The 12,050-nt window shown below is 36.2% G+C and overlaps 1 protein-coding gene across 1 annotated transcript in view; it reads right to left on the bottom strand.

Annotated features, from left to right (window-relative positions):
• Positions 1 to 12,050, bottom strand: part of C7H8orf34 (chromosome 7 C8orf34 homolog) — a 394,600-nt gene that overhangs the window by 271,770 nt on the left and 110,780 nt on the right. The window contains 1 exon segment of the mRNA XM_026407762.2: positions 1,359 to 1,387. Coding sequence (XP_026263547.2) covers positions 1,359 to 1,387 — 29 coding nt within the window.

The raw sequence follows: 12,050 nt of genomic DNA, 5'->3' as shown, positions 1-12,050 counted from the left end.
GTGCAAAATTCAACGGGTATATTCCTATTTCAGGTAGAATACAAACTTTATTGTTTCTGTTAATACAATTTTTATATTGTAGGTTATTTTAAAGTGTCATGATTCAAATGATTCCAATTTTGTACAATAGTTTCTATCATGTTCTTTTAATCATTCTATCTAGGCACCAAGCCAGATTTCAATATAGTTTTTGTTTAGACAGATATCTAAACAGATAGTCATCAAATATTGATGATGGCTATATTTCTAAGTGCTTTTCCCTTTTATAACTATATTTCTGATGCCTGATTTTTTTCATCCAAAAAATTATAACAGACTGAATACAGAAACAAATAAGGAAATTCAACAGTTTTCTGCACAGCCAGATCTTAAAGAGGTTTCCAAAAACTTGAACAAGGTAACTTTCTCACTAATTATTTTGCTTTGGAAAATAAAGCATTTTCGTACATGTATGTTATTCGTGTTAATGTAGTGGTTTTAGTCATTACTTCTTTTAAAATGATATAAGCATGTGAAATTTTTACCAGTTTTAATTTCTAACATGGAAAATATTGATGGATATAGTAATCAGCATAATTCAAAGCTGTTTGGGATCCTTCCACAATTTACATAAGGGGTCCTGACACTAAAAAATAAAATTAAAAAATTGGAAACTTCTATCCCAGTGAATCAAATCTCCCTCACAAAGTATCAACTCATAAAAACATACTTAATAGAGGATTCAAACAAATGATCCTACAGATCATTATGTTATGTTATCCACCACCTGACAAATTTGGTCTTTCCCTAGGTTTTTCCAATTTTGGGAGGCATCACCTCAGTTTACCTCCTTCATGATTTCCTGAATCTAGGAATCATCTTTGACTAATTTTTCTGCAACTCCCACAGTCAATCCATTGGTGGTGCTACTGACACTGGTGTGAAAACACATTCTTAATCAAACCTCTCCCAGCAACTTCACAACTACCACTGTTCAAATCATCATATTGTCTCAGCATATTAGAAAACTGAAAACTTAATGACTGAGTAAGTGTCCATGTCGTTGTCATCATCATCATCATCATCATCATAATTTATATACAGCCAAAATCCAAACAATTAACATAATAGAATGTTGCTAGTTTTCATTTTTAATGCAGTCACTTAGTGGTTCTGTTCTCTCTAACCAAATTTCAAAGGCCTTAACTCCAAAGAATAGGTAATACATATTCATAAGAGAATCTATATAACTTTGAAAGATTTAAAATGTTAACACTTAAATTATATTTTAACATTTTTATGTTTTAACATTAATTTAGATAGCAGATTAAAACAGAAATTACACATTTTCTTTTCATTAGGTATGTAGTTCAACTTACCTTATCAAGTTCATCTGAAATTGCAATACCTGGGATTCAAAAGAGATTTGTAGAAAAAAATATTTTAGAAGCAATCTTCAACAACCCAATATTACAAGTAGAAACAAAACTTCATCTGTAAAACTAGTGTATCTCCCAACTTAAATTTTCTTTTCATTTGTTCTTCAAAATGATGCAGCACATACTGTCTACTAATGAAAACAAATTAGGGATTGAAGTCAACTATGACAGCCATGAAATGCTGAAACAGGGCAAGCAAGTTATGCAAGGACAACAAACAAGAACCCCATCTCTTACAGGTTGGTAGAGGCAGAGCAAACTGGCAGAACAACTGTGGAACCACCTTTATGTTATGGTGACAATAGAGTATACTACTTATTCTGTTACAATTTTGTTTCTTAAGAACTGATTTACTCTGTAGCATTGTTCTACCCGTATGTTTTGGTGCCAATACCATTGTTGTTTTTGTTACTACGGCTCTGTAGTATGGTTTAAGGTCTGGTATAGTGATGCCACCTGCTTTACTCTTCCTGCTAAGGATTGCTTTAGCTATTCTGGGTCTCTTATTTTTCCAGATAAATTTCATGATTGCTTTTCCATTTCTAGGAGGAATATCATTGGAATTTTGATTGGAATTGCATTAAATCTGTATAGTGCTTTTAAAAGTATGGTTATTTTGATACTATTAATTCTGCCTATCCAAGAGCAAGATAGATCTTTCCCAGAGACTAACCCACAAAATTACAATTATCTTATATTAGACAAAGGTGCCAAAAACATGCATTAGAGAAAAGATAGCCTCTTCAACAAATGGTGCTGGGAAAACCGGAAATCCATATGCAACAAAATGAAATTAAACCCCTATCACTGGCCATGCACAAGACTCAACTCAAAATGCATCAAGGACCCAGGAATAAAATCAGAGACTCTGCGTCTAATAGAAGAAAAAGTAGGCCCTAATCTTTATCATGAGGGATTAGGCCCCAACTTCCTTAATAAGACTCCTGTGGCACAAGAATTAAAATCAAGAATCAATACATGGGACAGACTCAAACTAAAAAGTTTCTTCTCAGCAAAAGAAACAATCTGTGAGGTGAATAGAGAGCCTACATCTTGGGAACAAATCTTTATACCTCACACATCAGATAGAGCACTAATCTCTAGGGTATATAAATAACTCAAAAAGTTAACACCAAAAAACAAATAACCCAATCAATAAATAAGCCAAGACCTGAACAGACACTTCTCAGAAGACGATACACACTCAATCAACAAATATATGAAAAAATGTTCATCATGACTAGCACTTAGAGATATGCAAATCAAAACTATTCTAAGATTCCATCTCACTCCAGTCAGAATGGCAACTATTATGAACACAAACAACAATGATCGTTGGCAAAAATGTAAGGGAAAAGGTACACTCATATGTTGCTGGTGGGGCTGCAAATTGGTGCAGCCAATATGGAAAGCAGTATGGAGATTCCTTGGAAAATTGGGAATGGAACCACCATTTGACCCAGCTATCCCTCTCCTCGGTCTATACCCAAAGGACTTAAAAACAACATACTTCAGGGACACATACACATCAATGTTTATAGAAGCACAATTCACAATAGCTTAATTGTGGAACCAACCTAGATGCCCTTCAATAGATGAATGGATCAAAAAAAATTGGCATATATTCACAATGGAATATTACTCAGCAATAAAAGAGAATTTATTCATTTTATTCATGGCATTTGCAGGTAAATGGATGGCGTTGGAGAAGATAATGCTGAGTGAAGTTATCCAATCCTAAATAACCAAATGCCGAATGTTTTCTTTGATATAAGGAGGCTGATTCATAGTGGAATAGGGAGCAGAAGCATGGGAGGAATAGATAAACTCTAGATGGGGCAGAGGGCTTGGAGGGGATGGGAGGGGACATTGGGTTATAAATGATGGTGGAATGTGATGATCATTATTATCTAAAGTACATGTATGAAGACAAGAATTGGTGTGAATATACTTTGTATACAACCAGAGATATGAAAAATTGTGCTCTATATGTGTAATCAGAATTTTAGACCTATCAACACATCTGCAGATTGCCAAGACTTTGCTACACTCACACACAGGTCACTCAGTTGCTATCTACCCACTTCACAATGCCATCGCTGGGCTCCCCCAACCTCACCAGACACCCAGGTGCTGAAAGCAGACTACCGCCATCTTGGCTCAACATTGTCGCCATATTAGGCGGGGGCAGTTCCCAGATTGGATCTCCAGGGGCCAGTGAATTTTCATAGAAATCACCAGTGCTGCAACCACTTGCCCAGAAATCAGAGCCTCTGGGCTCCAGTAAGTCTCAGGACTCCAGACCCAAAGCCCACAGTTCTAGCCCACGTGCAGCTCACAACTGGCTTAGCAGAAACACCTATTAGCACTTCTGCAGAATTCTAGACTGCACTCTGCTCCCATGCAGGTCACTTGGCTGCTACCTATCCATAGCACAAGGCCATCGCCCAGCTACCCCCACATCACCAGACACCCCAGAGCTGGAAGCAGACCAATTGCATCTTGGAAAACTTTCCTCGCCATTTTGTGGTGGGCGTGACTATCAGATCAGATTGCCATTTGAGCAGGTACCTGATTTCCAATTCCTACCCCTTCCCCAACAGCATTAACTTGGCACAGTGGCCACCCAACACAAGAACAGCTCTCAGTTGTATGGGACTGCAGTGCAAAAAGGGTGCTGCCCGCCTGGTGTGAGCCTTGGGGTGAGAGGTCGTGCAGTTGGGACCTGATAAATAAGAAAGAGGAGAGGACTAAAGTTTGGAGCATAACAGAGAGATCAGGATTTGGGAAATCTCCAGGCAAGAGAGGGAAACGATACTAGGGGCTCAAGTCAGTGAGTGGTCACAAGAAAAGACCCATGAGGTGCTATTTCCTGCTGGAGCTGTTGGGCAGAACTCCCTGCTCCAGATGCTCCACAACAAGTCCAGTCTTCTCACCCTGGTTACCTACACCATCCTGAGGGCAGAGACACCTACTGGATGAGACAATCCAACCTACTGGATGAGAAGAGAAAGAAACGGATCTCTAATAAGTATCTTTTTTTTCCCTCTTCTTCTTTCTCTTCTACACTTCTATCCTCTGGCCCTCAGATCCCCAACCTATGTAAAACCAAGAACTTTGCATGAAATAGGACTTTGAGGACTAAGTCACCTGAATAATATAATATAGAGGAATTGCAAAAGCCCCATTTTACTTTTTCTTCTATTTTTCTTTCTTTCTTTTCCTTTTTTCCTCTTCTTTCTTCACCCTCCAAATTATACTATTTAAACATCCTGTATTTTTCTAAAAACATATGTGTGTTGTTTTATGTACTCTACTGTCTTCCCATGTAATTGTCTACCCCAAATTACCTCCTATCTATTTTCCTGCTACCAACCCTCTTCACTAGATTTCTCCTTCACATTTCCTTAGATATATTAACTCTATACCCTCACATTTTCTCCCCTCAATATTTTGTCCCATGTTTGACTCCCAGTTCATTGTCCACCACCAGAAACTATAAACTTTTTTTTGAAACTACTGATTATATTTTAATAACAATTGAATCCAACATTTCTGGACATTGAGACTAAACTGTAAATGTCTTAATAACAACAATTTGTTCATAGGTGATGTATTGTTGATATTGGGATCTGTTAACGTTGTCCTTCCCCACAGAGGAGAGATCTTGGAACCATACAAGAGCACTACAAATCTATAGGGTAAAAACAATAACACACCAGATCCACAGAGCTGGAAAGGAAGAAACGTGAGCAACACGAAAAGACAAGGGTAGAAAATACCACAAACAAATCAAGACAACACATCATTCGAAGCATTGGCAGCTATGGCAGAAAAAAGACAGAGAAAGATTTCAAGATATGCATGGTTAAAATGTTTTGGGATCTCAAAGAAGACATAAGAGAACAAACACAGGCAGTGAAAGATCACTTCAACAATGAGCTACATAAACAAATCCAAGAAGCAAAAGATCACCTCAACAGAGAGATAGAGGTTCTACATAATAAAAACAAACAGAAATCCTGTAAATGAAAGAAATAATGAACCAAATTAAAAACTCAAATGAAAGCATCACCAACAGAGTAGACCAGTTAGAAGACAGGACATCAGACAATGAAGATAAAATCATCTTGAAAAGAACATAGACTACACAGTAAAAATGATAAGAAACCACAAGCAGAACATTCAAGAAATATGGGATAGCCTAAAAAGACCAACTTTAAGAGTTATTGGGATAGAGGAAGGCATAGAGGTCCAAACCAAAGGAATGAACAATCTATTCAACAAAATAATATCAAAAAACTTTCCAAACATGAAGAATGAATTGGAAATCCAAATTCAAGAAGACTACAGTATGCCGAATGTACAAAATCACAATAGACCCACACCAAGGCACATTGTATTGAAAATGTCCAACATACAGAATAAGGAGAGAATTTTAAAAGCCACAAGAGAAAGGAATCAGATTACATATAAGGGAAAACCAATTAGGATAACGGCAGAATTTTCAACACAGACCCTGAAAGCTAGAAGATCCTTGAGCAACATATATCAAGCTCTGAAAGATAATAAGTGCCAACCAAGAATCTTGCAACCAGCAAAATTAAGCTTTGGATTTGAAGATGAAATAAAAACCTACCACGGTAAACAAAAGTTAAAAGAATTTATAGCTAGAAAACTGGCACTACAAAACATCCTTGGCAAAATATTTCATGAAGAGGAAATGATAAAGAACAATGAAAATCAGCAGAGGAAGGTAGTACACTAAAGAAAAAACTAATCAAAGAGGAAAACAAATTCAAGTAAAATAACAAAAATAAACAAATATGGCTGGAAATACAAACCATGTCTCAATAGTAACCTTAAATGTTAATGGTTTAAACTCACCAATCAAAAGGCATAGACTAGCAGATTGGAGCAAAAAAAAAAAAAAAAAAAAAAAAAAAGACCCTACAATATGCTGCCTCCAGGAAACACATCTGATAGGAAAAGACGGTGAAAGGTTGGGAAAAATCATACCACTCACATGGACTGTGGAAGCAAGTAGGGGTTTTCACTACTCATATCAAATAAAGTAGACTTCAAACCAAGGTTAATCAAAAGGGATAAAAATGGACATTACATACTGCTCAAGGGAACCATACACCAACAAGAAATAAAAATCATAAATATATATGCCCCAAATAATGGTGCAGCTATGTTCATCAAACAAACTCTTCTCAAGTTCAAGAGTCAAATTGACCACAACACAATAATCTTGAGTGAATTTAACACACCTCTCTCACCACTGGATAGATCTTCCAAACAAAAGTTGAATAAAGAAACTATAGAACTTAATAACACAATCAATAACTTAGACTTAACTGACATATATAGAATATTTCAACCTGCATTAAGCAGATACACTTTCTTCTCAGCAGCATATGGTTCCTTCTCTAAAATAGAACATATATTATGCCACAAAGCAACTCAGAAAATACAAAAAATTAAAGATACTACCATGTATTTTATCAAATCATAATGGAATGAAATTGGAAATCAATGACAAAATAAAAAATATAAAAATTTCTCCCAACACCTGGAGACTAAACAATATGCTACTGAATGAACAATGGGTCACAAAATACATCAAAGAGATTAAAAAATTCTTAGAGGTAAATGAGAATATAGACACAACATCGAAATCTCTGGGACACTATGAAAGCAGTACTAAGAGGAAAATTCATTGCATGGAGTTCATTCCTTAAAAGAAGAAAAAGTCAACAAATAAATGACCTCACACTACATCTCAAAGCCCTAGGGAAAAAAAAAAAGAACAAATCAGTAGCAAAAGCAGTAGAAGGCAAGAAATAATTAAAATTAGAGCTGAAATCAATGAAATCGAAACAAAAGAAACAACTGAAAAAATTGACTAAATAAAAAGTTGGTTCTTTGGAAAAATAAATAAAATTGACAGACCCGTAGCCATGCTAATAAAGAGAAGGAGAGAGAGAGATCAAATTACTGAATACATGATGAAAAAGGTAATATCACAATAGACACTACAGAAATACAGAAGATAATTAGAAATTATTTTAAAATCTTATCACATCAATAGACTTAAAGATAAGAATCATATGATCATCTCAATAAACATAAAAACCATTTAATAAAACACATCACCCCTTTATGTTCAAAACACTAGAAAAACTAGGGATAACAGGAACATATCTCAACATTGTAAAGGCTATCTACGCTAAGCCTCAGGCCAACATCATTCTAAATGGAGAAAAATTGAAGGCATTCCTTCTAAAAACTGGAACAAGACAGGGGTGCCCTCTTTCACCACTTCTATTCAACATAGTTCTTGAAACACTGGCCAGAGCAATTAGACAGATGAAATAAATCAAAGGGATATGTATAGGAAGAGAGGAACTTAAATTAGCACTATTTGCTGACGATATGATCCTATACCTAGAAGACCCAAAACATTCCACCAGAAAACTTCTAGAACTAGTAAATGAATTCAGCAAAGTAGCAGGATATAAAATCAGCACCCATAAATCAAAGGCATTTCTGTATATTAGTGACAAAGCCTCTAAGAAGAAAATGAGGAAAATACCCCATTCACAATACTCTCAAAAAAAAAAAAATACTTGGGAATCGACTTTATGAAAGAGGTGAAAGATATTTACAATGAAAACTACAGAACCCTAAAGAGAGAAGTGAAGACCTAAGAAGATGGAAAGATCTTCCTTGCTCTTAAATAGGCAGAATTAATATTATCAAAATGACCATTATACCAAAAGCACTACACAGATTTAATGCAATTCCGATCAAAATTCCAATGGCATACCTCAATAAAACAGAAAAGACAATCATGGAATTCATCTGGGAAAATAAGAGACCCAGAATAGCTAAAGCAATCCTTACCAGGAAGAGAAAATTAGGTGGCATTGCTATTACCAGACCTTAAACTATATTACAAAGCAATAGTAACAAGAAGAGCATGGTATTGGCACTAAAACAGGCTGTAGACCAAGGGTACATAGTAGAGGACACAGAGACTAACCCACAAAACTACAATTATCTTATATTAGACAAAGGTGCCAAAAACAATATAGCATCTTCAACAAATGATGCTGGGAAAACTAGACGTCCATATGCAACAAAATGAAATTAAACCTCTATCTCTTACCATGCACAAAACTTAACTCAAAATGGATCAAAGACCTAGGTATTAAACCAGAGTCCCCGCGTCTAATAAAAGAAAAAGTAGGCCCTAATCTTCATCATGTGGGATTATACCCCAACATCCTTAATAGGACCCTATAGTGCCAGAATTAAAACCAAGAATCAATAAATGGGATGGGCTTAAACTAAAAAGTTTCTGCTCAGCAAAAGAAATAATCTGTGAGGTGAACAGAGAGTCTACATCCTGAGAGCAAATCTTTATCCCTCACACATCATATAGAGCACTAGTCTCTAAAGTATATAAACTCAAAAAGCAACAAATATATGAAAAAATGCTCATCATCTCTAGCAACCAGAGAAATGCAAATCAAAACTACTCTAAGATTTCATCTCACTCCAGTCTGAATGGCAGCTGTTATGAAGACAAGCAACAATAAGTGTTGTTGAGGATGTGGGGGAAAAGGTACACTCACACACTGCTGGTGGGACTGAAAATTGGTGCAGCCAATATGGAAAGCAGTATGGAGATTCCTTGAAATCTGGGAATGGAACCACCATTTGACCCAGCTATCCCTCTCCTCAGAGTATACCCAAAAGGACTTAAAAACAGCATACTACAGTGATACAGCCACATCAATGTTTATAGCAGCACAATTCACAATAGCTAAACTGTGGAGCCAACCTAGATGCCCTTCGATGGATGAATGGATAAAAAAAAATGTGACATATATATACAATGGAATTTTACTCAGCATTAAAAGAGAATAAAATCATGGCATTTGCAGGTAAATGGATGACATTGGAGAAGATAATGCTAAGTGAAGTTAGCCAATCCCCAGAAAATAAATGCATAATGTTTTCTCTGATATATGGAGGCTGACTCATAGTGGGTTAGAGAGGGGGAACATGAGAGAAATAGACGAATTCTAGATAGGGAAGAGGGGAGGGATGGAAAGGGAGGGGGAAAAATTGTAATGCATTTTGCTGTCATATATAAGTAAAAAAAAAAGAATTGATTTGTATTAAGGCAGGATAGTAGTGGAGGATTATAAATTTTAATTTCCTTATTTCATTTATGAGGAAAAAGACTCTAGAGGATTTAAGGTCCTTGGAGTGACAGCTTCTTCAGCCAATGAACAAATGCTTTGTCCTTGTAAGCTCTCCTTGTCACTATGCACATACACTGCCCACTTACTAGTCTGACTTCTATCTTTATCATTCCTCCAAAATTATTCAGTCAGTAAAGCATCTTAGTCCTTAATTGATTTCTCTGGGGTGAGAGACTCTGGTAACCCCATATTCTTTCTTGAAATGCTACCCTCTCTTTTCTGCCATTGTCTCTTTCATAAGAGTCCTCTTTTGTGAGTAAGGGGGATCCTTTCCTAAAATACCAACTACTCTGTGCCAAAATGCATGTTTTTCTCATTTAATGTCCTTCACCCTAGTAATCCAACCCACACTGTTGACACACTTATTTCTCTACATGTTGAGGAGCAGCAAGCTTTATTGCCAGCACAGACCTCTTCCTGAGATGGTTGCTGAATCCCTGTGGGCATTTCAGTCTCAACATGTCAGACTAAAGACATCCTCCGTCCCACTCACTCTCCTTCTGTTGCTCTGCTTTTTTGTTTCAGACAATTGTTTGCCTATCGCTGAATGCGGGGACTGTGGCTGGGCACTGGAACAGGTGTGGCCAGCCCTCAGGTTGGAGTAGCAAGCAGGGAGAGCTGTTGTCAAACTCCAGTGGGGCATGGGTCTAGGGATAAGGAAGAGCTCAAGTTCACAATCCAAGGGAACAAAGAAAATAACAGAATTCAAAACTGAAATTAATTTCACTGTGAAAAGAAAGAAAGAAAGAGCTGAAGCTGGGCACGTGGCACAGGCTTGTAATCCCAGCAGCTTGGGAGGCCAAGGCAGGAGGATCATGAGTTCAAAGCCAGCCTCAGCAACAGCAAGGCTCTAACCAACTCAGTGAGAACCTAACTCTAAATATAATACAAAATAGGGCTGGGTATGTGCCTCAGTGGTCCAGGTCCCCTTAGTTCAATCCCTGATATATATATATATATATATATATATATATATATATATATATATATATATATATATGAAAAAAGAGCTGAGATGGAAAAGAAAGTCTGAAAATTGTTTCAAGAAAACAAACCTGAGTCAAGAGCCTATTTCAGGTGCAGACCCCTGCCCACTTAGACATCTGCAGAATCTCTGCAGAGGATGCAGATGATACTTTTGCTGGTTCCTAGAGTTCTCACCACACTTGTGAGCCAGTGATTCACCTACACACAAAGCAGAAAAAAAATATCTTCTACTTCTTCTCAGAAAATGACACCATTCATCCCCTTGTAGACACGTCTAGAAACACAGGCATATTTGAGAGAATGTTTCATAGCAATAAATCTGTGAAATTCTTATTTGGTAAAAGATACTGGTAATTAAAATTTTTTATGTGTCCCTACACTAAAAGAGAGTCTAGTTCTCAATTCAGAAACTGACGGTGACCTGAGCTTAACATTTTTCAAGGACTTGCTGAATCATGAAGAATGCTCCTTCAAGAAACTGAAGGAGAAAAGACTTCATGGAGGACTAGCATCCAACCTGGGTCCTACATGTGCAGTGGAAGAGAACTCAGATATGAAGGTACCACAGTCGGGGAGGAGGGAGGAGGAGGCATGATACATAAGAGACCTCAGAGCTTTCTGGGCAAAAATAAACATTTCTAAAGGCATAACATAAATTGCATATCTATGAGTGTTTGTTTTTTTAAAAATGCAGAGAATGATAAATAGTCATTGTTCATAACTCAGATTTCCAGAAAATATAAGAACTTAGGTATCCCAAATGGTTTATGTCACAGTCTACAGAAGATCTAAAATACATTATTCTAGTTTATAAAAGAACATACATTTTATATTCTTATATTAACATCTTGTATAATTCTATATACAATATAATTATACTAACATCTAGGATAATTCTTTATAAAAATATTCCTTTCTAATAGTAATTCAAGATTAAGACTGAATATTGTACTTAAATATAAATATTTGAAGGAAATCTATTTTAGAGAGAGAGTAGATAATGTTAAATAAGATTCTCCTTCGGAATGTCATAAAGCTTAGCTATCTGGAATTAAATAAACCATTGTTCAATTGTCTGGGATTTTTGAAACTCTCTTGATTTTTTTTTTCACTTGATGCACTAATGCCCTTGAACCTGACAAAAAAAATGAGTTTTCTCATCCAATTTTTAGAAAGCTATCAGTTGATCTTTGAATTTCTGTTTCACCTCAGATTTATGAATCCATTATTCACAAAGATAGCAGCAATATATCACTTAGAATGTAGCCAAGAACTGGCAAGTAATTAAAAAAAATGTGAGTAGTCAAAATGTGTGTCACATAGTACTCTTCTCAATTTTAGCAAGCACCATGAGCTGTTTTTC

Source organism: Urocitellus parryii, chromosome 7 (assembly GCF_045843805.1).
Source record: "Urocitellus parryii isolate mUroPar1 chromosome 7, mUroPar1.hap1, whole genome shotgun sequence".
Taxonomy (NCBI): Eukaryota; Metazoa; Chordata; class Mammalia; order Rodentia; family Sciuridae; genus Urocitellus; species Urocitellus parryii.
This window is presented reverse-complemented; position numbering and strand designations above follow the sequence as displayed.